We start from the raw sequence: 24,523 nt of genomic DNA on the forward strand, positions 1-24,523 counted from the left end.
TCAAGGTCTAAGTTTATGATGTGACAACCTAACTGTGACCGGACTTTCGAGGCGAACCTGGCGAACTTACACATTTCCACCAAGTACAGCTCAATCATTATGACCACAAGAAACACAAGACCAAAAACAAACGCGACTACAGATCTCGACTTATCAAATCCATCACTATATGCCGAGTTATTCAAGAACGTCAGTCGTCTGTCTTCACTTCCAACCGAACCCTAAGCGTCAATACTAAGTACTAAACTCCCATAGCCAACTGGAGGTGCTTCTCGAACTGGTTCAAATCGAAGGGCAAAGGAAGAAGAAAGAAGAAAAGAATTAGACAAGATGAAAGATGAATACAAAACCAGATTTGTAGAAGAAGCGGTAGGTGCGTCTTATCTCGAAAATGCTATGAATTTGTTGCTGATACGAATATGTTTTTAAGAAACATACGTTTGATCTACAAGCGCCTGCTGAAAAGATGGCGAGGTTTGAAGAGACGTTGAGACAGCGACGTAGCTCCGCTCTTTATCCTAATTTTCTGGCTGCGAAGTGGAGAGAGGAATGGGAGAGAGAGAAGAGAAAGACGCATAAACCGGAATATGAACAGCCGCCTCAGGATTCTCAACTGAACGGTAATAATGTTGACGGGGCAAAGGAGGAGGGTGAAATATGATGTAGGATGCATTATTTATCTTCGGCAATAACTGCAATCTTATTTTCATTGTCATGCTCAGCTGCTGTATTATTATTGTATGATAATAACATGATATTTGGAACTAGCCAATTGGTGTTTCTGCCTCTTTTAATTCACGCGCTAGCTCGTGTATGTTTTTGTTAACCTGATTGATACATGCGGTACACCACTTGCGTAGTTTCGCATAATGCTCAGGTGTTTTGCTGGTGCGCGACGGCTGGAGACCTTGAAGCTGGGGTTCGGACGGGGTGTCCAGGATGAGAGGGTCCATGCTTTCCTGGAGGTGGGTAAGTTGGCGTTGGTAGCTGTCTAATTCAAGGCCCATATTTACTGCGACCTGGGGAAGGTACATTGTAGAAACGAAATTATCGGAGCATGCGAGAAAGTCGGACGAGGCGTGGGCGAGATTATCCAGTATGCGATTCGTTTCTGATGGGAGCGGTAGTGATGAGGAAAGGGGTGTGAGTACATCTTGGAGGATTCGCTGGTGAAATAGGGTGGACAATCTAACAATGGCATGGATCTTGAAATGCATTGATAAGTAAGTACTTCAGGGTCTGGTTCAGCTTAATTAATACCTTTTTGATCCTTTCCATCTCCGTAGCCGATGGTTTGAGACCTGGTGTAAAACCTAGCTCGTCCCAACCATTATCAAAGTCATCTTGGGCATCGTCCTCGGTGCTATCCAAAGTTTCTTGCACTTCGTTCTTTCCGTCATCCAGAGATTCCTGATTACGCTTCCACACTTTGATCACCGCCGCGAGATTGTCTTTTGAGAAACCATCTTTGCTGCGAGCCTTCTCTACGATTTCGTGCACTGCGCCCGTTCTGATAAGATAATCGTCGCCCGCATTGAGATGTGAAGCAGACTGAGGGGAATGGATGGTAATAAGAGTTTGGAAAAGTGCCCTGGCGGCCTGAAGGACATCCTTAGCAATCGCTGTGGCCTCTGCCGCAAGCGTCTTCCCGTGATCGGTCTGGATGAGACGGAGGCAATGTGGTAGGGACGCAATTCGGTCGGAGAGTTCTTTCAAAGGTTCAAGAGCGGCCTTGTAAGACGGTGATGAGGATTTGAGGACAAGAGATAATTTTGTCGTGGAGGTATAAATGAATGAAAGTATCGAGATAAAGTCCTTGTGCAAGAGAGATAGGTCTAGAGATAATTGGGTTGGATTTTCCGCCGGATTGACGAGAGACGCCAGCGAGGCCTCGGTAGTATCAAGGACCAGACCCAAGGACACAAGTGCTGTGCGCCGTTGTCAGCAATGAAAAGGAAAGGAGTGAGTGACCTACCTTGCTGTTTCTGGTCCGTCATTTGGGCCTGAGTACTGTTGTGATCGGGAACTCACCATTGTTCTGGGGCACGTGGTCTGCCGAATTTTCCGCTGCATTACGCCTTGCCCGCAAACGCTTTGAATAGCAGCTTCTGCTCATTTCTTTTTCGCCCTCTTGCCCTGTCTCTAGTTCCTCCGAATAGATGCTGGGATTGCTGCGCAGCTCCCTGCGCCCAGCTACACCCGGTCTCATCAGACCCGCCGTCTTCCGAGCCCCAGCATGTCAACTCTCCACTTTCCAGCCCTTTCGACATAGTCATCATTCACCTCATTTGCTTCTTTCACAACTTTCACCGCGGCTTTTGGTGCCGCCCAACTCGCGCACTTTGAGCCTGGGTTCGATATTCTCCCGGAATAAACCCACTCCTTCACCGTCTCCGCTGGTTGTGGCACACATAACGCGCCTCGAAGCCGAAGCAAACGTACACCCACATGATGTAGAAAAACAGTTAACGCTCTTCAATGCCCTTTTGGATACCAAACTCAAGACTTCATATGACCTTATCATCACCCGGTGGGAGCGTATGTGCGAGTTCGTAAGTGAATGCCTTTCTACATATTCCGATTTTTGCGTTGACCTTCCGCCTCTAGGACTCTTCATCCCCGTTACTCCATTCGCAAGAGGCCTTTAAAATGTACTTGGAATGTTTGGTACAGACGGATCAGCAACCTGCCATTGGTGCCGCGGTAAAACGACGAGACGCCCTTATGGCAACTCAAGCTTCTGTCAATGCTTCAAGCACTACGAATCCAGATGCACCGGATGCGAGTTCCCCTTCTGCCCCCACCTCTGGAGATTCATCGCCTGCCGCGCCACAAGCAGAACCAGTATTAACCGGCGAGGCAGAAGCTGCCAAACCAACGATTTCGCCCAGTCAGGAAGTTGCTCAATCTGTCCTCGCTGCTCATGCAACGGGTGTTGCCTCATCAAGTTCTATGAGCGCTTCTCCCATCGCCAGGTTCAAGGCTGCTACTTCGGCTCAAGAAGGTTCGACCGACGGCCCGCTTCAAGTTTCCATTGTTGAACGTCAGTAACTTTTTACTCGATCACGGACTCATTGTTGACCTTTTGTTACCATAGGAAGAGGCGCTTGGGTTCCGCGCCTCATTCGATTCATCGCACTGGTTTTGGTTAGCTCATTCTGTGAGTTGCATTATTTACCACCAATCCAGTAAGAAAAGTCGAATGCTTACATTATGTTAGTCTTCCTGGTCATCCTGTCTGTCTTTTTCGAGAATACTGGTTTCATGAAAACTGGTCCCCGACAGTCACAGTTTGAGCCAGCAGAAGGAAAGGCCGTTAAATTTAGTGATGTCCACGGAGTAGATGAGGCTAAGGATGTACGTCTTTCTACTTCAAGTAACCGCAGATCCCTTCTTCACAGGAAATCACAGGAACTACAAGACGTTGTTGCCTTTTTGAAAGATCCAACTGCTTTTGCGACACTTGGCGGTAGACTCCCAAAAGGAGTGTTACTTACCGGGTATGTACATTCAAATCGTTGAATGAAATTTGACTGACTGCTTGATGTTAAGACCCCCAGGTACTGGAAAAACCATGTTGGCTAAAGCTGTTGCAGGAGAAGCGGATGTGCCCTTTTTCTTCGCTTCCGGGTGAGGACTTTCGCACAGAAACAGAGGAGTTGTACTCATTGATTTTTAGGTCTGATTTTGAAGAGGTCTTTGTTGGTGTCGGCGCTAAGAGAGTTCGCGAACTGTTCGCCGCTGCCCGCAAAAAGGAACCAGCAATCATCTTCATTGATGAATTAGATGCGGTTGGTGGTAAAAGGAGCAACCGGGACCAACAATATATGAAGCAGACCCTTAATCAACTCCTCGTCGAGATGGATGGTTTCCAGACGAACGAGAGCATTATCGTGATTGCTGCTACCAACTTCCCCGAATCTCTAGATCCGTAAGTTGACCTAACCGTTCGATATAGCTGTTTGATATCAACGACCTGACCCAATATTGCAGGGCGTTGGTTAGACCTGGCCGGTTTGATAGGACTGTTGCGGTACCGTTACCCGATATTCGAGGGAGGGCTCAAATCCTTCAACACCACATGCGTGGAGTTACCACTAGCAAAGGTCTTCTTTTCAAGATACTGTGTTGTTAAGATACTGAATTTTTATTAGATGTCGACCCCAAGTTCATCGCCAGGGCAACTCCAGGATTTTCGGGGGCTGATTTGGCCAACATGATCAAGTGAGCCAGCAGAAATTGACCCCTGACAGTTCAAACTGATAATACTTTTTAGTCTTGCTGCAATACAAGCCTCCAAAGAACACGCGAAAGAGGTGGGATTGCTACATTTCGAGTGGGCTATGGTGAGGGAGATTAATGGTTCCTCGTCACAGCGAAGCCATCTGACGAATTTGTAAGGACCGGATCATAATGGGGGCGGAGCGAAAGAGCCAGCTCATTGACGCAAAGAACAAGTTGGCCACTGCATACCATGAGGTATGTCCTACGCCGTTGTCACATTCATGCTCTGACCTTGCGAAAATGCTAGGGCGGGCACGCTCTTGTTGCGCTGTACACTGAAGGGGCTATGCCACTGCACAAGGTTACTTGCATCCCTCGAGGCCACGCCCTAGGTTTTGTACGTATATGACTGAACACTTCTACTGGTGTGTCTAAAAAAGTGTGTTACACAGACATCTCAACTTCCTGAAAATGATCGCGAATCCATCAGCTTTAAGGAGTATTTGGCTAGTATTGATGTTAGAATGGGTGGCCGTGTAGCCGAGGAACTCAGTAAGTTTCAACGCTCTATGTAAGGTTAACCCTGATATACCGAAACCGTCCAGTTTACGGACGTGACAATGTCACCAGCGGTGCGAGTTCGGACATACAAAGTGCGACTCGGATAGCGACATCAATGGTCAAAGTATGTATAGTTCCCATCACATGAATCCCCGTGTTCTGATCCCCGGTTTTCTTAGCGATGGGGATTCTCTAAACTTGGACCTGTGTTTTATGATAGCAGAGATGAGGGGCTAAGTCAGCGACGTCAGGAAGAAATAGAGGAGGAGATTGCACTGTAAGTCACAATCGCTCTTTGTCAGTGAAATTTTAAGGTCGTGACTTGTGTTTAAAGTCTAATCCGCGGAGGTGAATCTCGTGCGACAAATATACTGAATTCGAAAATGGAGGAGTTGCATCGGGTGAGTGGAGATTCAACGGTTAAGAAAATGTTTACTCAACGATTTTCAGCTGGCTCATGCTTTAGTTGAATATGAAACGTTAAACGCAGAGGAAGTCCGTAAAGTGATCAAGGGTGAATCTATCCGTGACATCTCGGATATCCTAGATGATAGTGTCTTAAAGGCTGATGATGTTCCTGTCAATACCACCTCACAACCAGCTTCTGTCTAGACCACAATCAAACATATTAGATACATTTTCTCCTCTATGGTCATTTAATTACAGCCAGCCGCTCACTCTTAATGTAATCAGTTGTCGGTGGTTCCAGATGGATTTTCACCGTGGTGCATTGAACGTCATATTGACAATAAGCGTCTTCGCCTGCTTTTCGTCGTATGAAACCAAGAGGATGCGTGAGAGACAGACCTATATCACCGTCGTACTATAATAGATAACTGAACGTATTGAGAATTCACTCTAAATTAGTCAAGATCCTTCGCAGGTGTCAGGAAGATAGTGCCATGGGACAAATGTCGTCGCCTGTAGAAATTTCCAGTTTTCTGTTCAGGACAGGTAACCAACTGGGATCCCCACTGGCATGAAAGTTGTAAGTTTGATTCCCAGCATAGTACATACCCTGCCCGAGGACATAAAAAGGAAGTCACGTCAAGGTTTCAAGAGTTTTCTGATAAAGTCTGACACTCATGACATCGACGCAACCTTTACTGATCTTGGTGCTCAACTGGAATCGATCGCATCCTACTAGGTGGATCTATTGTATCTCAGCGCTCGAGCCGAATCGGTCTGATAGCCTTCGGTGTATTGCTATGGCCACGTTCTAGGCGTCTCTTCCTCTTTGTCTAGCGCTGGTTTGATCCTGACTTCCCGCATGCGGTATGCCGTAGTACCAAAGATTAGGGTAGCATACCGTACTATCCGGTATCCTTCTCTGGCTTTATGTCCTTAACATGAAGGAAACACAGAGGTGGTGGCTACGAGACTATAGGTAAAGTCCAACACTTTGCCAACCTTTCTCTTTTGTTTGGTCATTCCACTAAGTACGGGAGGAGAATATTAATCTTGATCGCATTTAGATCAAACCAGAGGATCGGTGTTTCCCGTTCCTGCGTGGTTCGCCATTAGCCGATGCCAACAAGTACCCTTCAGAGAAATTCTACATTCTCACACTCCCGATCTCAATCTCCTGGCTTGCTGACCTACCAAATACAGGATGAGCCGTAGGAACTTAAAAGCCCAAGCTTCAGCCAAAAACAGGATTTCTGCAAGCCCCAGGACCTAGAGGTAGTCCCTCTACACTTGCTATTATCAGCGTAGCGCCCGAGCCTTGTACGCAATCCGACTCCGGCATCATCTTTACAACGGATATCCGGAGATTGTGGTTGTGAATTCACGATATACGTTTAGACTTTACCCCTCTCCTACCTCCGCCGACAACTTTAGTGAGGCAATTCACTTCTCAATTCCGTTAATAATGCTCATTCCGGCCTAGTCACGGCGACCCACGACAATGTGCTATCGAAACTTATACCTTGATCGATACAAGTGCACTCATTCCATATTCAAGCAAGAGCAAAAAGTCGACTGCGAAAGGCCCAATTGTCTGTTGAGCGCCCAACATCCCATTAACTGTTCTGAAGGGCAACTTTGCCGATGTCAGAGATACCAAGACCAGCCCGCTAGATATTTTCGAGATGTAAGCAGGAAGTTACGTCGAAGCTTGTTTGAACTAATTCTGCTGGGTTTTCTAGATGCCGAGACTATGCCCCAAGTGTGTGAGCGGGAACTAGAATGTTTTTTTGGTCCCAAGCCTCAATCTAAATGTACAAAATTACGCTATGTCTAAACTCATCAATGCTTGGTCGTCTATTCCCCCGTCATCGTACTTATCGTCTTCATCCATGTCATCTTCGTCGACTTGCTCCTGTAAAGAGGCGAGAGCCTTCTGTTTCGCTTGTGCTTTCTCGATGTCCTCTAAAGCCCACAATGAAACCCCCGTTTGATTCTCATTGGGGTTCTGTGATATAGTGCGCATAAATAATTTTGAGAGTGTTATTGCCATATCCGTGGAGAGATTGGACGCAGTTTCTGTGATATACTGGTTAATCCAACGGGGAAGCTTGGCCCTCTTGTCAGCTCGGGCGAACCGCTAAGGGTGCTTCATCAGAAGAAAGCAGGTTCTCATGAACGTGGAACCTTACCTTATCAGCAAAGACCATCAGACCCCAGTCTGTTTTTCCCCGTAAAACACGGCCTACACATTGAGCGGCGTTGCGCATGGCATCGAAACCCAAAAATTCAGACTCCCGTATCCGGTATGCATCCCGAAGGTACTCCAAACGTGCTTTTAGAATGCGACTTTCAGTATACTGGTAGGGAACACTGTGAAACGTCAGACAGCATCCTCAAGGAAGAAATAGGCAAAGTACCCAAACATTAACACGGCTCTCCCGTAGTTGTGATCGAAATCAATACCCTCCGAAACCTTGCCTCGAGCCACGGAAAGTAAGACTGCACCGCGCCCGTTGTCACAGGCCTATGGTGCCATGACGGTCAGTTGACAGCAAGTGTTGAAATCAGCCTATTTACCCGCCGATAATTTTCTAGAGCGATGCTTGTTTCATTTGCATCGGGTGTTTCGACGAAAATGAGTTTGTGTTTCCACACCTCATTGAGAATGCCCTGAAAACAGTTATACGCCCGATCATTGAGTCATGCGTCAAATATGCTTACCATGTCATTCCACGCCGCAACGATTGACTCCATATACAAATAACTGGGAAAGAAAGCAACAATACCATCGGGTACAATCTTGCTGTATTCAACCAGTATACTCCCGAAATTGCGGACAACAGCGGGATCATTTCTGACTTCAAATCGCGAGCTGATGGCGACCTGGTCACTTCCTCGCGTGATGACCTACTGGCTCCATGAGCACAACGGCCATTGCCAAGGAGCAACAAGCTCACTAACCAATGGCAAAAAAGCGTTCCTGGTGAGAGTCATAGAATAGGTTTCTTGGACAACCGGTGTAAATTGGAGCATCTTGGGATACATATCCAACGGAGAAATAGTGCCAGATGTGATGACAACGCTGCTAAAGCGTTCAAAGACCGGTTTTATTGCGAGCGAAGGGTCAAGGCACCTATTTTCCGGAGCAATCAGCCACTGCATAAAATCGAACCAGCTCATTTTGAACGCACGTGAAATGAAAGATAGGATTGGGAACTGTAGCATTATCCGTCTCGAACGGCTCCAGTATTAGTAAGAACCCTGTAAAAGTATTTACTGCTCTGAGTAGAACGTACAACCATGAGACATACCTTTCTCGTATGTGGCGACCAAAGTGGCGAAAGTCGCCACCTTCTGTAAGCTGGAATGTTCGTCTAGCCTACTGAGTTCCAACGTCCGTATAAGGGATTGTAGTCGCTCAGCACAAAATCTATAAGTGTGCTGAGAAATAAGCACGAGGTAAATGCACGGGGCATACCTTAACGGCCGTCGTTCGATGTAAGTGATATCTTTCAGGTGCTGAAGGAACGATAATGGTGTTTCAGCAACCACATGTAAGACTCTCATTCGTGTCTACAAGCAGGATAAGCAATGGACAATATGCCACCTCTAAACAGAGAAGCACACCTTCAAATATTCGACAAATCGTTTGAGAAATGCGACAAAGTGTTCCGCCTTTCGAATGTTTCCAGGTATTGCTTCTTTCAGAATATCTTCTGGAAGTACTGGTTCGAGGGCATGAGTCGTTATACCCAATTAGAGATGAAGCCTTGGAATACCAGGGTTAGCCAATGCATTGTCCGTATCGGAGTCATCTGGTTCTTGTAACCCTTCTACCAGTTTGGCATACTCGTCCTGTAGCTTAGCTGCGTCTGTAGTCTTGACCCTGAAGAAACTTATTAACTGGAGAACCGAAAAATCCTGGAAACTGACTCTTCTATTTTTTCACCAAGTTTCGTGACACTTCTCACCGCTGAATCAAGCATGGGGCGTGTTAGGTCAATACTTAAAGATTCAATGCAAACATTATCTGTCCGTGATGTGTCAACTGCGTGGATATCTTGAACAATGATAAACAAAAATATGAACCTATGTTGTGGGCCTCATCGAAAACAACAATTGAGTCTTTCGACATTTCTTTGGACACCTGTTCTGCTACCTTGGGGTCAAGCAAATAGTGGAAAGAGTAGATGACCGCATCTACAAAAGGCATCTGCAACCAAGAGGTATGAGCAACTGACAAGAAATGAATCTCATAGGTCACCACTTGCCATGCGCCTCACTGCAAAATATGGGCAGATCCGTTGTTCCTTTCCATAATCCAAAACATCAGCAAGCGTCCAAATACCGGCTGGCATAAGATGTCCTGGTTCCATTTTCCCGAGATTCTGTGCCAAACGCTCAATGTTACTTCGTCAGTGAATCTATGGCAAGGCATACTTCGTGCCAATCACACAACTCCACAGAACCTGGATCTGCCCTTCCCTTTTCGCATACAGCAGAATTGGTAAGATCCCGACATCGAGCATCGACAACCTTTCCTTTCTTCTCTCTTGATACCTAACGGCAAATTCAAGTCGCTGAAGACAAGTGCAACGGATTTGTCACGCGCCTCTGGATTTATACACAAGTTTTTTCGACTTGTCAAACCAAGCCCCATGTAATTGCGTTCTTTGATCTTCTCCTCTTCGGACTCAGCAGCCTCTTCTCTGTATTTCATTAGCCTCTTCAGTTCCGTCAGTGCCTTCTCGATCTCTGGTACTGTTCTCGAACAATATATGAGCTTGCGCTTCGTAGGATAAAACTGCTCCTCTATTATCACTGTGTACTTGCTGGGTAGGGTACGAGTACTGACCTGTTGATATGAGACGATGAGTGACAACAGCGAAACTGTTTTCCCCGTTCCGGACGGCATTTCTAACACGCAGTGGCCCTAGTAGACGTTTATTGAGGCATGTAGCTGTTTAGGGAGACGGTGGCATACGGTGGCATCCAGTGTTCTCTTCAAGTCACACATGTACGCGTACTGTTCTTCAAAAAGCTCAGAACAGAAATTGTTAAACATACGAAATGTAAATTACCTGGGTAGATGCGGTCATACGGAAATATTATCTGCAATTCGAGTCCTCGTATAAGCATATTTCATGGCAAAGTATTTCGACTTACAGGTAGATTGTCAATGAAGAATTTCATGGTTTTGCTTCTATAGGATCTCAGAGAATGTCACACAGTGCCGAAAGCAGGCCAGATAGATTCAGAAAAACAGAAGCCGTTGGTCACTAGCACTAGTCAAGTATAAAGTTGGTTGTGATTCAAGCACAGTCACAGGACGTCATTTTGGTTACATAAGATACACACATCCTAACACACAAATCAGTTTATTTATCTCCATCGTAAAAAAGGCATTAATGTCCTAAGAAAATCCTGTCCGTATCCGTATCGTTCGAAACATCACAGGCACCCCTAACAACCGCATCACATGAGAATAAGGTACATAAGAAATACGTCGAGTAGCTTGAAGTTGAAGCTAGTAGTTTTCTTTTTTTAAAAAAGACAAAGAGAAGCAAGACTAAACCACGACGGTGCCCTGACGGTTTTGGAAGTCTGGAGCAAATTGTTGAACAATGGAGCTCAGGGGTCTAAAGCAAGTTCAGGGTAAATCTTCACAGAAAACTGAGACAAACTTACGCCGTATCCTGATCACCATAACCATCGTTGGGGGAGGAGGTTGTGTGAGTTATATCTGGCGAAGTTGGGGCTTGAGTCACATCGGGTGAGATGGTTGTTCCAGGTTGCGCCGTAAGTCCTGGCTGCATCCATTGGTAGTGAATCATGCCTTGAACGCCGCCGAGAATACCAGCTATAACATATCGTCAATCAGGGAGTAACAAAATAAAACACAACCTACTTTGCATCCACTGTTGATAGGCATCGATTTGCTGGTCATTTGTGGCAAAAGGTGTTTGGGGGGCCAGATTGGCTACAAAACGTTTAGAATCGCTCGATAAGAAACAGCCTGAAGAGGACTCACAATCGGAAGCAAATGGTGCAACGGACGAGTTAAAAGGTACGAAAGCCTGAGTATTTGGTTGCGTAACAAGGCCGAAGCCAGACATTGTAACAGGTTTCCCAAAACTACAAGAGACTTAGAGTCGAGAAAAGCACTGTGTATAAATACTCACAGACGAGCCATGTCAACGTTAGATCTTATCCAGTCCTGCCCTTGTTTAACCGTATTGTTGAAAGGAGGCAAGTTAGGGTCATCAGGTCCATACTTGACTTGGTCGGGGAATACCATGAAACTACCGAGCCCGATCTCCGGAATGTTAAAGATGTCCTCACTGTCAACGCCATGTGAACCATCGAAGGCTGATCCCAAACCAGAGTCTTGTCGGCGAGTTGCTATTTGGCCGTTAAATATCACCATAATCTGGCAGAATGGAAACTCACGAGTAGACACCCAGCGTCCCCGAATTCGAATACCATCTCCAGACTGACCGGACTTCTTGGCGAGCTCTCTCGTTTTCTTGAATGCTTCCTTGCGCTCCTTCAAGATTCGTTCTCTGGTCCAAGGGAGTACACTACGGCGTGCCTCGGCACGAGGGGACGGACGAGGGGGAGGTGCAGTGACACGGGGGAAGAGCTTAGGGCAATCCGTACACAAAAATCCTTGATGTCTATCACGATTGATAAGTTCAAGGTGAAACGAGGAGCTAAATATCAACCAACCCGCTGGCAACAATGTGGTTGGGATCGAGTTGCTTAACGTGCTGCGCAACGTCGGAATGCCACCGAGTAACGTGTTGTGCAATACAAGAAGAAGAGGCATTGATCGACGATGAGCATTGAGGATCATTAGCAAGTTCCCTATCAGAATTCCTTGAGTTTCACGAAACTGTAGCGAGTACGAGCCTACTTACCAGGCAAGCACATTCGTGTTGTTGGCGTAGCGGGAGACGATTTGGCTAGTAAAGTTCTTGAAAGCGTTGATCAGAGTCTGGTTAGTGAAGAATTGATCGTGTTCTCGTGGGCCGCCGAATTGTCGGACATAAGCGTCCATACCACCTTCGGTAGCCAAATCAGACTTGACCTGAAGGGGGAGCAGCTAACGCACCATAATCATTACTCAGAAAGCCCCTTGGAAGTGAATTATTAGTTCCGGGAGTGACATCGCGTGCTCCGAGGCGGAGGGCGCTGAGGGGATCAACGACTTGGATGTTATCCGTCAGTGGTCGAGGATTCCAATTATTTGTGAGAGAGAGTAGGATGTATAAGCCATGTTTTTTGGCAAGTTCTATGACCTTGTCTAGCCTCTGTAGCCCATTAGGACCTTCGTTGATAAGCAAAGTTCCATTTTGGATCAATTGGATCCAGGTTCCATTTTCGGGAATAGTCTCAACGTCTGGAATTTTATAAGATGAGTATCAGTTGTAAAAACAGACGGGAAGTCCCACGATGCGCACCATTAAACGCCCAAGTCCTGACAACGTTGAATCCTGCTTGAGAGATGTTCCCGAGAGTGAAGTCGATGTCTTCGTCTGTATTCAAGGACGACAGCCAGTACGCTGTTGTGCCGATGTAGTTGAAGGTACTTTACGAAAATTCAAGGAGTGCGACAGGGCGAAAAATATGAAAGAGCTTACCTTCCATTGACCATCAGCTTATCGCCCTGTTGTGTCACGAAATTGGATGACGCGCCAGTATCGCGCGGGATGACTTCTCGTTTCGTACTGGGTTTAGCGAAAGCATTGCAGAATAGCAAGGACAAAAGCAGCGGCCAGCAGGAGCGGACGAACATGGTGTCCTGCAAGGGAGGTGACGAGAACACCGGGAACGCGAAGGGCCATAGCCCCTTTGACCGTCCGCTTATAAAGGAGATAGAAGGGAACACAGAAAATGCGCATGATGTTTTCGACCAATGAAATATGTAATATAAAACGACCCCTTGATCGTTTGATCGCCGTTTGACAGATAGCCGCTCAGGGTGGAGCGAAGAAGATTGTCCTCACAAATGCTCTCCCAACCCTCACTTAAATTTCATATTCTTGTTGTATGAATGAAAATCAACAACTCGCCGAGTTGAGAGGTCGGCGACATCTTCAATTCAACAGAATCGGTGCAAGATCGGGATTAACGTCCCGCCGGAGACCGCGGGTATCGGAAGGATAATTGGCAGTTGGGCCATGAAGTTGTGGCTGGTGCCCACGCCCTCTTTTCGAAGCCACTTCGAAGCCTCATTATCGCGTCCTCTGACGCGTCTCAGTGATAATGGAAATCACGGGCAATGTATATAAAGTAGACCGTGTGACTCGATATTCAACATCCAAGCTTTAACGAGAGTATTTCCGCTTTGTTCTCAAACACCACCATCTCAGTCATTCCTTTCCAATATCCAGAGATTCATCAAGGCTTATTGAATCCTAGTGATTGCGTGGAGCGGTCGACGTTTGGATGTGGGTCTCAATTCACACTTGTTCATGGAAGCACTTGTCATTTTATTTATATATGTGAATGAGCTCTAGCACATGCTTGGAGCGCTCAAGATCACACTTCTCGTTGATTTTTCGACTCAAAACAGCTGAATTCTTCCCTTCATCAATGAATTCTTGGGTTCTACCCGCCAAGCCCGTTTTGAGCAATAATAACGAGTGAACCTGCGGCGTACAATTCCACAAAGCGTACCGCAGCCAATGTGTCGTAACGGTATCACCCCTATCAGCGCTCCAGCCTCCAGCGGACTATAGCACTTTTATACGTCATGACAATGACACTGCCTCGCAGTGATGTTTTATGTTTTATGCAATGAGCCTCAGGTACAGGAGGAACCCTGGAAACATCGCTCAAGACCGTTGCTTGCTCCAGGACTTGTGGTCTGTGGTACAAGAGATGCGACACTCTCACTTTCTATACAATATACCACTCGTGAGTGACTTGCCCTTGCATGAGCTTCAAGATCAGCTTCCTATCTCTGTGTAGAGAGGTTGTATTAAATATTCAGCTAAAAACACATATCTTTGTGACTAGGAGTTTTCCCCCTGTTCTAATGACCATCTGGGCTTTTAATACGCTGGGTAGCAGTGGGTAGCTGTGGCAGCACCAACTCAGGAGTTCTTACAACAAGCACTGCACTGCCCCGGGACCACCAATTCCTCCTATTCAGGATCGACTAGAAACTCGGACCCGACGTTACCCAGCAAATGAATAGTATTCATTTGAAACGTGTGTGCGTGGCCTCCACCTTTCTGTCAAGCACTGCTGGGAATTCCAAAAGCAATCCGATTCGTGACACAGTGGCTGTGTGGGAGAAGCGTGCTACTCAGATACAATACTTATTAAACTAAGTTATTGCTTTCTATCGACCATCAGCTTAAGTAGTCCACTAGTAGTCCTGGGAAAAAGAGCCTTCATAAATAAGGGGATTTGTACAAACTCGGATTGCACCCGAGGCGATATAAAGAAGGGCGGGGCGGTGGGCATGACTCCGATGAAGATGGCATAGGCGCTCTTGACTGACTGATTACGTCATTACGAAACTTCAGAGCTTCAGCCTAATTTTGAATGTTCAAAACCTCCATGCATGATGTATGGTCTCTCCAATCGAACTTCTGCATGGCGAGCACTGCGGTCTCATGTTATCCCATTCACGAGTGCATCGCGACTTAATTCCACCAAGCCTCCGCGTAGCGCCTGGCAGCAAGCACTGACTCCCAGTTCGCCGGTTTTGGTTCAAGAGAATTTTCCAAAGCACTTCATCTTCGCATTAGATATCGGGAGACGCTTTCTCAAGTACTCAATTTTCGGGCTGACTATATTGGCTGTTTCAGCTGGAGGTGCATATGAGGCTGCTCATATGTTCGTGGAAAAGAATGGCCTTGCACCAGAATCAGACGAAGAGGTGAAAAGATGGCAGTGGGAGTCAGATGCGGACAAATGGACGGGCGATTCGGTGAACGGAGGCACCGACCCCAACTTAGGTTTCAAAGTTCGTCATCTCGTCCGAGCAGCATGGATGGCATACACCTGGGGCATTGGTTACACCACCGCAGCAATAGGTAGCAGTGACCAGCGTGGTTCGGGCCTTGTCGGACCAATGGGCATCAAAGTCATCAATCCACGTCTTCAGCTTACAGAAGATTTTCTGCGTGAAGCCATACGAGTAGCGGAGTCTTCTCAAGACGGGCGTCATTCCCATACACTTGCCCACCTCTGGACTCTTCACGCGTCCATCCTGGAAAAACTGGGTGACGACTTCCTTCCTGAAGCCAAGGCGGAACTTGAACGCGCAGCTGCTAGTCTCGACGGTGACAAGCGTCTGAATTCTGCACGTTTGGCGTTGAAACTTGGTGACATCGATGCACGTTTAGGGTTGAAAGAGCAAGCACTCGAGCGGTGGACACGTACGCTTGCGCTCCTTAACGACAAGCAGCCCGAAGTTGCCTCGATTGCTGGGGAACTGGTGCCAGAACGGCCTCCGTCATCGCCACTTGCTCAGAGACTGTTATCGTCCACTCTCGTATCATTATCCGCTTTCTACGCAAGAACAGGGCAATATCGGGAAGCACAGTTAGTTGAAGAGAGAGCACTTTCAGTTCTCCGTGCCATTCACCCTCCAGATTCTCTTGCGACAGCATCACCGCCACAAGCACTTCATGCGTTGTTCCTTCTGCAGCGTTCCTCCGTGATATCTGTCCACCTGGCTGAGGTTGCGTTTGCTCAACGCCGACCAGCGGTGTTTTCCATGCAGTGGCTAACTTCCGCTGCAGAGTCTTCCGAGCGCGTTGCGCGTGTTCTCACAGGGCTTCCCCTTGTCAAATCCCAGGATTTTCATTCTAAATCTGACTTACCACACCCCCTAGAAGAACGTCTGCTCACTTCATATTCCTCGTCTCGCAGTATGAAAGGTGTAGCAGAGGGGCTTCTGCGGGACGCCCGCCGCACGGCTGCCGAATCATGGAACTTGATGGGTGCATTGCACGAAAAAAAAGAGGGTGCACGATCTAGATCAGCATTAGCATGCTATGAACGTGCTGTTGAATGGGCCGGATGTCCGTCATCTGATGGCGATAATGGAAGAGAAGCGGCTCAGGGTATTCCTGATGCAGACTGGAAAATGGTTTGGAGCAATTACCAGCGGATGAAGCTGCAAGTTGAAGGCAGTAGTTCTGACTAGCTGTGCCTCTATAATGTTTAGTTTCATAACGATTATTAGTATCACGTGCGGAAACATAAGACTGAACCATAATTAGCTGATGGAAGGATGTTCTTATCGAGGGGTTGTTCTCAATCTCTCCTTTATCGATACTGTCCTCCCTTCCTCCGCCTGCAGAATCGGAAAAGAATCATGACTTCAACCTCCGCAGCACTTAACAATGAGCGCTTTCTCGCTGACCGCTCAACTCCTCTTTGCAGCCTGGAAGTCGCCAAATCATTCGCGTTGCTGAGGTATGTTTTCCAATTTAGGACATAAATACGTGTGGCTGATTAGTCTCAAGTTCGAATGAGAAGAAATACACTCATTATCTTAACCAGGCTTCTTGGGCTGGTGCCCGCATCATCCAAGGTCCTTTAGGACATTGCTTTTCGTCTACTGTTTTCGCTAAACAGCTAAAATAGGACAATGGACCCCACATGCGATCGAACTTTACGACCTACTTATCCTCATCTTTAGCAGCAGTGACAAGTTCAAACTTGCTGACCTTGAGGCATTACGCGTTGCTTCAAAGGTGAACACAGAAGATTGGGAAAATCTACTTCAATATACCATTCAAGTCAGCTTTCCAGCTTTATTTTCTGTGCAAATCTAGAGCCACAAATTAGGTTTTGAGTAACCTTGTCAACTTCAAGTCATTCGGCTTCACCAAGATAATCCCTCGCGTTAATTCTGAGATCTTTGAGGCAGTTGTTCTTAATTCGGCCAATAAAGAACAGGCGGCATCGCTTTGGAACAAAGTAGTACTCTCAGTACAGACAACCTTTCCGGCTTTCTCTGACGATTATTCAGCTTAAAGACCATATTTACTCGACCACTCCAGAAGCCAGCCTATACATCGGAAAACGAAGTCTCGGGCACGTATCAAATTATTACGTCGGTGAGGTGATTAACGACGAAGAAGTGACTGCAATCCAGGCAGCTGCGGAAAAGCTCAACATCGACGTATTAAATACTCGGTATGTCAGGAGCGAGGCTTACTCTTTTCTTGTCAAATTTATTTTCAAACTCCAGTGTCGCAAAAAAAGGACCTGGCGATTATGTCCTATTGATCGCTTCTGCAAATACTGGACCTTCCGCGACTCATGAGATTGATGTTCAAGGCAAGACCGCTCAGCTTCGCGTTGAATATGGTGATTTCTCTGCGGCCCTCAAAAAAACAAGTGATGCACTTCGACAGGTGTGATTTGTGTTGTCGTTTTCGTTGTACAACGCTCATACAGTCCAGGCTAAGAAATATGTCGCAAATCAGCATCAAAGTAACATGATCGAGGGTTACATAAAATCGTATGTACCATTGTTTGACGGTTCATTACAGCCGCTCACAATACTAGGTTCGAAACCGGGTCTATCCAAGATCATAAAGATGCTTCAAAAGAGTGGGTCAAGGATGTAGGACCCGTAGTCGAGTCCTACATAGGGGTGTGTACTCGGGCATCTTAATGCTGCGTAGCTGACGCGTCATCGATCGTCCGCAGTTCATCGAAACATATGTTGACCCATATGGAGGTCGCGCGGAGTGGGAAGGTAGCTGACTCTTTGCAAGCCTCCAGGACTGTGTGGCTGACCATTTCTAGGATTCACTGCCATTGTAAACAAGGAACTCAGTGCCAAATATGAAATACTCGTGAATAAAGCACCCGAGCTTATCAAAGTATTGCCATGGGGCAAGAACTTTGAAGTTGATATATTTAGGAAGCCCGATTTCACGGCTTTGGAAGTTGTCAACTTCGCAACAGGAGGTGTGTTTATATGCTACCTCTAAGCTACCCTATTCAAATGTTTTCAGGTATCCCTGCTGGTATTAATGTAAAGATACAAAGCAGTTTCATTCCAGATCTCTGCAGAACTAACGTATTTCCATTTTATAGATCCCTGTGAGATTTTTCGACCAATGCATTTCTCCGAGCCACGGTAATGGCTGACCCGACCTGTAGAACTATTATGATATCCGAGCTTCGACAGGTTTCAAGAATGTATCGCTTGCAGTAAGTTGGTCTCTTATTTCAAGCGCATAATTTCAATCTACAAACATCGTGCAGAATATTCTAGCCGCGAAATCTCCAAGTGAGCCCTGCAGGAACTATCCAGTAATTTATCTGACGCTTTTGTTACTAAATTTTAGATGAAAAACTCACATTTATACACCCCGATGATGTTGATTTGTATAACAGCTGGGATAACCGTTCTTTCGAACTGCAAGTTGCCAACCACGAGCTCCTGGGTCATGGATCGGGTAAACTCTTTGAAGAATACGCGGATGGGACCAAAAATTTTGTTCCTGAACAGGTATATTCAATACGATCAATGCTTGCAACCTTACGCTCACCAATTCTTAGGTCATCAATCCCTTGACTGGGAAACCGATGTATGTTCATTTGCCGTTGCCTGCTGTAAGGCCATTAGTGAATCATGCATTTGAACTGTAGTACTTCTTGGTACAAACCTGGCCAAACCCCAGGATCAGTACTTGGCGAAGTATCTTCTTCCATGGAAGAATGTCGTGCAGAAACGGTTGCCCTTTACCGTGAGTTCAAAACCAGAATTATAATCTGCTCTTTATCTCACGACAAATGTATTCAGTGGTCGGCGAGCGTGACATTCTCGAAATCTTCGGCGTATGTACAAATTTCTGTCGCATGGTCGCTCCGAGATTGCTCATCTCTGCAGTACACTGATTCACAAGATATTGAAAACATTCAATACATCACTTTCTTATTGATGGCCAGGGCAGGTCTCCGCGGCCTTGAATTCTATGATCCTGTCAACAAAAAGCATGGTCAGGCTCACATGCAAGCTAGGTATTAATGCAGCTTTGGAACAACAGACAACAAACTAAAATCCTTTCAATTTCCAAGGCTTGGTATCACCCAACACCTTATTCGTTCTGGCATTGCGCGTCTGGAGGAGGTCCGTGACGCCAACGGCGCGCTCGTGGACCTTTACGTTCGAGTCAGTGAAGTATTGGCTGACTGCAAAAATCTTTGTTCTCTAACTGGTTTTTTCCGTGCCGTTAGGTTGATAAAAATTTGGTTCTAACAAAAGGAAGAGAAGTAGCTGGAAAACTTCTCATTGAACTTCAGGTCCGAAAGAGTACAGCCGATGGTGCTGGGGCACGCGAATACTACAATAATCTCACCAATCCTATTGCCGGGTGGGAAGGGGAGATAAGAGATCTTGTTCTGGCCAAGAAACAGGTTTGTAATCATTGTTCAAAAGTATCATTACTGACAGGTTACGCATTCGTCTTTGTAGCCACGCAAGGTTTTCGTTCAACCTAACACGCATTTGGTGAACGGCAACGTTGAATTGAAGGAGTATGCTTTCACCCCTGCAGGCGTAATTGAGAGCTTTATTGAACGGAACCTTTAACATTATGATACGGATGGTGATTATGGCGTTGTCTGATCTATGATGAAACAAGGAAAGAAGATTGCATGAATCCTAGTGCGATGAAGGGTATGGTTCTAAATACAAACATAGGCGTCAAGTGGCATGCCGTCAGAAATGGATGTGGTATAATTAGGATAAATTAGTTGGAGTTATTCTCGTCAAATCATGAAAATTCATCAGGATGTCTCCTTGATTAGCCCGACTATGACAGTCACACTGAAACGAGTTATCAACAATCAAGTCATAGAGAAGGGCAACGGTAAACTTACTCATCCTCTTTCTACATATAAGGGTGTCGATCAGCTTATAATCTAAGTGAAACAAATAGGAAATAGCGCACCCCTCCACGGAAGAACATACCCTGTCTGGCAGCATCCCCTGTCATCAAGGTGTGAGGGAATGTGAACAATCGAAAATATTTTCAACGCGTACTTTCAAAGGGGCTGACACGGGTTTTGCTCCTCATACATTGCAACGAATACTCGACCATACGGTCAGCCATGGCCTGAGCAATCTCGTCTTCCGTGCCGCCTGATCGAGCGACAAGTCGACATATCGTTGTCATTTCATTTGAAAATACATTATCTGAGAATCCATCGGTCTGAAGAAGTTGTTTAAGACTGGCTACTTCGATGACGGTGGGAGGAAAGGACGAACGTATGCCACCACTATATCACCATCTCTCAGCTTGGTTTGGAAGGTATCTGCGTCATTCGGGGAATCCACGCACGCTCGCGAAAATTTACGGCCGCTATTCGCGGGGAGCTTCGTGAGTTGTCTAGGACCTGTTAGTAACGGAAAATAGAGAAAGAATTGTACCTACTTTGGGCAGTTGAAAAAATGGGTCTGTGTTCGCTGTCGGTGAAAGACCGACGAAGAACGGATAATTGAGAAACCACTGTCGCCTAGGCTGTTGAAATCGACGACACTTGAGTCAAGAACCAATGGTCTGGCAGGCAACATCTTACTTGGCGGATCGTAACAAACCGTTCGCCGCATTCAAAGTGATGATACAAGCAGTGCTTGAACCTGGAAGGTAGGTGAGGTGGAACGCGTTTGTCAGGATCTTCGAGGGACCCACCCGCTTGTACCACCTTCTCTCTCAAAACGCCATCATAGGAGAGACCCAGACACTCATAAGGTGTCATCTCCCAGCCCTCTATCTGTTCTCGTTCCTCATAATCCAACGTAGGATCAACTTCTGGCTCTCCAGCCCAGGCACTTTTCGAATATCGATGAGCGTGGTACATCAGGGCTTGTGAAAACAGCGATGGGTCGACGCCACTTTCGACCCAGCCACCCACACCGTCGGCTACACCAAAGGCCACACCCTTCAAGATTAAGGAGAAAGGTTAGGAAGACAACACAGGTCCATCAAAACGTGGATACATACTGAGCCGTTTCGCATCTATTGGAAAGTAGGATAAATCAATATTCATAGGACAACACCTAGTGCATATTGCGCGACGGCATCGCGTACCAGCTCAACGCACCTCTTGAACGAAAAAAAAATCTTCCCCTGCATCGACACTTTTGACCGCCTTGGGTCTAGAGAGCATTTGATCCCTCCATGAACCTATGGTACTGTGCGCAGAAAATGGAATTTTGAATCGATTGTAACCATCCCGATCGACTTTTCCCGCCCAACTTGTCCCGATATGAAATGAATACTGCTTTGGTAGCAAGGCCGAAGTTGAGAAATTCCGCGTTATTTTTGCACGTCTAGGTGATACCACATTCTTCGAAGCCGACCTACGTATGATTTCGCGTTGTAATGCTGGATTTAAAGTCGAGAATTGATGAGATATGCGCATTAGGTATGAAGAAAAGGGAATCAGGGAGAACGTTGACGGAGTGTTGCAGCTTGCTTGTTAAATGGGCAGACTCGAATAAACTTGATCCCCCATCATCCCACGTGATGGGACCTAGAGGGTAAGGCCGACGGCCCGACTCGCGACTCTTTGACAGGAGAGGCGGTTGGAGTGGTCCTTGTCAAGCAATACATGTTGTAGTTCTTCTTTTGGCAGGACTCTATCAGTACAGGTAGAGAGCTGGATATCGCAAATGACATCGTGTGATCCCATACTCCACATCCCTCGAAAGGTTGTTCTTCGGAGGAACAGTAGTCCTATAAGTATGTAGAGAAGTGAACCGTTATCAAGTAAGTCTATAGTTGTGCTGAAATTTCTGTATTGCATGGTTGTCCGTGAAAATTTTATTCAATATCTCATCAACTTCAAGATTTTTGATTAGATACAGAGAACGTGTACTACCGCCCCACCCTCCACCATTCCAACTGTATCGGTTTGCCCCCTACGGGATCATCGAAATACTAAGATTTCTTTGACGCCCAGGCTGCCCAGTCAAAACTATGAGGCTGAGTTTTTCGCCCACCCTTCCCACCGCCGCTCCTCTTGACAGTTGGTGGCGCAGGACTAGCCACCACCGAGCCAGAAGACATCGATATCCTTTGGTGATGCCGTGTCATTTTCCGCTTTGAACCCTCCTCTACTAGATCTGTGGAAACAGAACTAGCAGATTCGAGACCCTCTCTCGCAATATGAGCAACCGAACCTCTCCTTGGTAGCTTAGCTGCCGATGATATTTTCGCGCTCGTAGAAGACTGGGTGAGTTTATAATCAAGATGCGCTGGAGGACTCCCTCTTTTTGGGTTTTGTTGGAGAAGTTCATGAGTAAGTTTGGGAACCCGTAGAGCGGAGATGGGCTTCAGTGCCTTCCCTTTTGGCTGCCCATTAATTTGCGGGACAGCAAACGGAGCTTCTGCAGGCCTTCGAGCGAAAGGATTCCTGAACCCCCTTTGAGAAGGCTCGTTTTCTGCCAATGGATTGTGTATCTGCCGGCGCCGGAGCGCCTCAGTGGTCATTGACTTCATACCCTCTTGCACTTGCGACTTTTTTGTACTTGAGGGGGAGATTAGATCTGGGGCATGGCTGCGCCCGTCAGTTCGGACCCGCTCTCTATGGGCTTCCTTTGCTAGTTGTGCGCCGAGCTCACTTTCAAGCAATTTCCATGGCCGCGTTGGTCGATACAACATTAATTCACCGTCGTATTTTCCTTCTGCGAGGCTTATAGGAACATAGGTATTTGCCCTGGTCCAATCCGCGTCGTACCAGTGAGGCTTCCGACGGTCGGGAAACTGGCCGCGAAGATTGTTTGGTAAGATTGACGTGGTCGGGAATTCTCCACAGGACATCTGGGAATGGTTATGGTCTTGTTTAGAGTGCGGACAGGCCCGACTCGCCATCGTTTGCTGTATAAGTGGACTATCAGCATCGCTCTGGTTCTCGTCCAGGAGACTTTCTCGTAAGTCCCTCCGTCGCTTCGTTGCATACGCAACTCTTTCATCTAAACCGTCTCGCTCTTCTATTTCGTCCTCGACATCTATACCTGAAAGCTCTTCTTCCTCTACACCGGATACATTTCTACCACCTTGCTCCTCCAGTTCTTCCATATTGTCAGAAATACTTTCCTCCTCGTCACTTCCCGACTCTTGGCCATACTGGTCACTGAAATCATCGTCCGTCAAATGAGAATCAGAGTCATCTGCAGAAATGTGTGAGGACTGATGCAGAGAAAATCGAAGATGGTATCCAATAGGGTCCTTCTTCTGGCTGAGGGTTCTTGCAATGGTCTCGTGGCATAAATTCTTAATTCGAAGAGTGAATTGATGTTCCTTCACTGCTGAATACATTTGCAAATCTTTCTCGCAAGTTTGCAACGCTTCGAGGGATTGTGCCATGTCGGAAGAGAAAAGAGATCGATCCGCGTTCGGAGAAAATGCAAATTCAATTGTGGCAATGCGTGGATTACACCTCGTCCCGCGAAGATCTGAAACAAGTTAGCCTATATACCGCACCCGGGTTACTGTCTATTTTTACGCACCAACGATGGAAAGGAGAGGGAATTTGGGAAGGGTTGGATAAACGGCATCATCAATTCCAGTGCAGTGTTTGAGGCGAAGGATCCGCAAAGGCCAAGGCCCTCTAAGCCTCCGCGTGATCTCAAGCGGATCATTCATCTGGAGGGTTCGGGCAAGTGATAATAACCCATACGAAGAGATTTGTGTGTAACTAGCATCAAAAGCAGTCAATGTATGCAAGTCCTTCAATTGGGAGATACTAGTATCGGTGAGAGCCATACAGCCGGGCAATTCCAGGATGGTCATGAGCGAGAAAGTAGTGGTATTGGAAATCCGTTGAAGGAGCGGTAAAGCTTCATCATTGAGTGGAATGGTATATGATCGTAGCCCCAGTGGTAAATAATCAAAAGTTTGTACAATGACCGCCCATAACCGGGGGTCGAGCTGTGAGACCTCTTGGTTGCCACGCGTGTCTGAGGTTTTATCGCATGGACCAGTCGACACGAATGCGAGATTTTTATCGGTGTCGTTGAGTTGTAGTTGAGACGGTTGATAGATGAGCTTGTGATGCAGCTGAACTTGATCCGGAAACTCGGCAATACACTGGAGACATAACCAGACTAGAGAAGGCACGCCGCCACCTGTACTGCACGATAGCTGCGGGGAGAATGCATTTTTCCATAAGGGAGAAATCAAATCACTTTGGCCCGTGTTGGTGGAGTCGATCATGGGCGGTGGCACGAACTGTCACAATGCTTTGAGTGAGACAGTGAAGCAACATGTGACTTCGACTTGAGTTGTGTGCACACGCGCCCGCCTTCCGAAGCGATTTAGAGCAAGAAAAA

At 46.7% G+C, this 24,523-nt stretch overlaps 8 protein-coding genes across 8 annotated transcripts; 3 read left to right on the plus strand and 5 right to left on the minus strand.

The window, feature by feature from the left end:
* The first annotated feature begins 61 nt into the window (after nucleotides 1-61).
* AGABI2DRAFT_183216 (hypothetical protein) lies at nucleotides 62-715 on the plus strand. The gene is made up of 3 exons (XM_006458066.1): nucleotides 62-189; nucleotides 256-369; nucleotides 431-715. Exons 1-3 carry the CDS (start codon nucleotides 100-102, stop codon nucleotides 659-661), a joined length of 435 nt encoding a protein of 144 aa, XP_006458129.1. The 5' UTR covers nucleotides 62-99; the 3' UTR covers nucleotides 662-715.
* A 49-nt stretch (nucleotides 716-764) lies between these two features.
* On the minus strand, nucleotides 765-1,997 carry AGABI2DRAFT_115142 (hypothetical protein; the record flags this gene model as incomplete). The annotated part of the gene is made up of 3 exons (XM_006458067.1): nucleotides 765-1,205; nucleotides 1,261-1,928; nucleotides 1,976-1,997. 3 exons carry the CDS (start codon nucleotides 1,995-1,997, stop codon nucleotides 765-767), a joined length of 1,131 nt encoding a protein of 376 aa, XP_006458130.1.
* A 103-nt stretch (nucleotides 1,998-2,100) lies between these two features.
* AGABI2DRAFT_199430 (hypothetical protein) lies at nucleotides 2,101-5,532 on the plus strand. The gene is made up of 17 exons (XM_006458068.1): nucleotides 2,101-2,552; nucleotides 2,608-3,043; nucleotides 3,098-3,160; nucleotides 3,221-3,357; nucleotides 3,412-3,500; nucleotides 3,553-3,630; nucleotides 3,680-3,931; nucleotides 3,994-4,106; nucleotides 4,155-4,224; nucleotides 4,277-4,346; nucleotides 4,402-4,479; nucleotides 4,532-4,621; nucleotides 4,677-4,776; nucleotides 4,830-4,909; nucleotides 4,965-5,062; nucleotides 5,120-5,186; nucleotides 5,236-5,532. Exons 1-17 carry the CDS (start codon nucleotides 2,160-2,162, stop codon nucleotides 5,395-5,397), a joined length of 2,376 nt encoding a protein of 791 aa, XP_006458131.1. The 5' UTR covers nucleotides 2,101-2,159; the 3' UTR covers nucleotides 5,398-5,532.
* Nucleotides 5,533-6,938: 1,406 nt separating this feature from the next.
* On the minus strand, nucleotides 6,939-10,410 carry AGABI2DRAFT_183219 (hypothetical protein). The gene is made up of 20 exons (XM_006458069.1): nucleotides 10,363-10,410; nucleotides 10,278-10,308; nucleotides 10,181-10,227; nucleotides 10,052-10,129; nucleotides 9,809-10,000; nucleotides 9,637-9,756; nucleotides 9,468-9,584; nucleotides 9,286-9,409; nucleotides 9,130-9,226; nucleotides 8,976-9,082; nucleotides 8,824-8,921; nucleotides 8,675-8,769; nucleotides 8,508-8,626; nucleotides 8,388-8,457; nucleotides 8,158-8,329; nucleotides 7,918-8,103; nucleotides 7,774-7,866; nucleotides 7,614-7,720; nucleotides 7,386-7,566; nucleotides 6,939-7,333 (listed from the first exon to the last, which is right to left on the minus strand). The coding sequence occupies exons 1-20, from the start codon at nucleotides 10,387-10,389 to the stop codon at nucleotides 7,016-7,018; spliced, it is 2,379 nt and encodes a 792-aa protein (XP_006458132.1). The 5' UTR covers nucleotides 10,390-10,410; the 3' UTR covers nucleotides 6,939-7,015.
* Nucleotides 10,411-10,512: 102 nt separating this feature from the next.
* On the minus strand, nucleotides 10,513-13,032 carry AGABI2DRAFT_190490 (hypothetical protein). The gene is made up of 11 exons (XM_006458070.1): nucleotides 12,840-13,032; nucleotides 12,660-12,787; nucleotides 12,311-12,598; nucleotides 12,117-12,261; nucleotides 11,926-12,063; nucleotides 11,647-11,873; nucleotides 11,379-11,598; nucleotides 11,228-11,331; nucleotides 11,105-11,176; nucleotides 10,885-11,056; nucleotides 10,513-10,835 (listed from the first exon to the last, which is right to left on the minus strand). Exons 1-11 carry the CDS (start codon nucleotides 12,992-12,994, stop codon nucleotides 10,766-10,768), a joined length of 1,719 nt encoding a protein of 572 aa, XP_006458133.1. The 5' UTR covers nucleotides 12,995-13,032; the 3' UTR covers nucleotides 10,513-10,765.
* Nucleotides 13,033-14,776: 1,744 nt separating this feature from the next.
* AGABI2DRAFT_64000 (hypothetical protein) lies at nucleotides 14,777-19,777 on the plus strand (the record flags this gene model as incomplete). The annotated part of the gene is made up of 23 exons (XM_006458071.1): nucleotides 14,777-16,352; nucleotides 16,453-16,499; nucleotides 16,571-16,638; nucleotides 16,689-16,756; nucleotides 16,810-16,964; nucleotides 17,014-17,145; nucleotides 17,198-17,364; nucleotides 17,420-17,538; nucleotides 17,724-17,827; nucleotides 17,884-17,932; nucleotides 17,983-18,147; nucleotides 18,195-18,214; nucleotides 18,277-18,282; nucleotides 18,343-18,393; nucleotides 18,448-18,472; nucleotides 18,531-18,694; nucleotides 18,745-18,773; nucleotides 18,835-18,932; nucleotides 18,989-19,023; nucleotides 19,076-19,206; nucleotides 19,264-19,357; nucleotides 19,423-19,602; nucleotides 19,661-19,777. 23 exons carry the CDS (start codon nucleotides 14,777-14,779, stop codon nucleotides 19,775-19,777), a joined length of 3,600 nt encoding a protein of 1,199 aa, XP_006458134.1.
* Nucleotides 19,778-19,974: 197 nt separating this feature from the next.
* AGABI2DRAFT_115147 (hypothetical protein) lies at nucleotides 19,975-21,357 on the minus strand (the record flags this gene model as incomplete). The annotated part of the gene is made up of 10 exons (XM_006458072.1): nucleotides 19,975-20,014; nucleotides 20,068-20,078; nucleotides 20,139-20,176; nucleotides 20,231-20,399; nucleotides 20,456-20,576; nucleotides 20,622-20,708; nucleotides 20,767-20,827; nucleotides 20,880-21,129; nucleotides 21,192-21,206; nucleotides 21,292-21,357. The coding sequence occupies 10 exons, from the start codon at nucleotides 21,355-21,357 to the stop codon at nucleotides 19,975-19,977; spliced, it is 858 nt and encodes a 285-aa protein (XP_006458135.1).
* Nucleotides 21,358-22,130: 773 nt separating this feature from the next.
* On the minus strand, nucleotides 22,131-24,407 carry AGABI2DRAFT_115148 (hypothetical protein; the record flags this gene model as incomplete). The annotated part of the gene is made up of 2 exons (XM_006458073.1): nucleotides 22,131-23,647; nucleotides 23,702-24,407. The coding sequence occupies 2 exons, from the start codon at nucleotides 24,405-24,407 to the stop codon at nucleotides 22,131-22,133; spliced, it is 2,223 nt and encodes a 740-aa protein (XP_006458136.1).
* Nucleotides 24,408-24,523: the final 116 nt, after the last annotated feature.

This window comes from Agaricus bisporus (genome assembly GCF_000300575.1).
Source record: "Agaricus bisporus var. bisporus H97 unplaced genomic scaffold AGABI2scaffold_2, whole genome shotgun sequence".
NCBI lineage: Eukaryota > Fungi > Basidiomycota > Agaricomycetes > Agaricales > Agaricaceae > Agaricus > Agaricus bisporus.

What these genes read in the sequence shown, in the direction of transcription:
- AGABI2DRAFT_199430 (XM_006458068.1), top strand. Translation starts at nt 2,160, where the DNA reads ATGCTGGGATTGCTGCGCAGCTCCCTGCGCCCAGCTACACCCGGTCTC. An exon ending in GATTTGGCCAACATGATCAA is followed by an intron (nt 4,225 to 4,276) that starts GTGAGCCAGCAG and finishes AATACTTTTTAG; the next exon opens with TCTTGCTGCAATACAAGCCT. An exon ending in CCGTGTAGCCGAGGAACTCA is followed by an intron (nt 4,777 to 4,829) that starts GTAAGTTTCAAC and finishes GAAACCGTCCAG; the next exon opens with TTTACGGACGTGACAATGTC.
- AGABI2DRAFT_190490 (XM_006458070.1), bottom strand. Translation starts at nt 12,994, where the DNA reads ATGTTCGTCCGCTCCTGCTGGCCGCTGCTTTTGTCCTTGCTATTCTGC. An exon ending in AACACGAATGTGCTTGCCTG is followed by an intron (nt 12,064 to 12,116) that starts GTAAGTAGGCTC and finishes GAATTCTGATAG; the next exon opens with GGAACTTGCTAATGATCCTC. An exon ending in GGGACGCTGGGTGTCTACTC is followed by an intron (nt 11,599 to 11,646) that starts GTGAGTTTCCAT and finishes ACGGCCAAATAG; the next exon opens with CAACTCGCCGACAAGACTCT.
- AGABI2DRAFT_183216 (XM_006458066.1), top strand. Translation starts at nt 100, where the DNA reads ATGACCACAAGAAACACAAGACCAAAAACAAACGCGACTACAGATCTC. An exon ending in ATGCCGAGTTATTCAAGAAC is followed by an intron (nt 190 to 255) that starts GTCAGTCGTCTG and finishes AAACTCCCATAG; the next exon opens with CCAACTGGAGGTGCTTCTCG. An exon ending in CCAGATTTGTAGAAGAAGCG is followed by an intron (nt 370 to 430) that starts GTAGGTGCGTCT and finishes TATGTTTTTAAG; the next exon opens with AAACATACGTTTGATCTACA.
- AGABI2DRAFT_183219 (XM_006458069.1), bottom strand. Translation starts at nt 10,389, where the DNA reads ATGAAATTCTTCATTGACAATCTACCT. An exon ending in TCATCGTCTCATATCAACAG is followed by an intron (nt 10,001 to 10,051) that starts GTCAGTACTCGT and finishes ATAGAGGAGCAG; the next exon opens with TTTTATCCTACGAAGCGCAA. An exon ending in GGTCGCCACATACGAGAAAG is followed by an intron (nt 8,458 to 8,507) that starts GTATGTCTCATG and finishes ATACTTTTACAG; the next exon opens with GGTTCTTACTAATACTGGAG.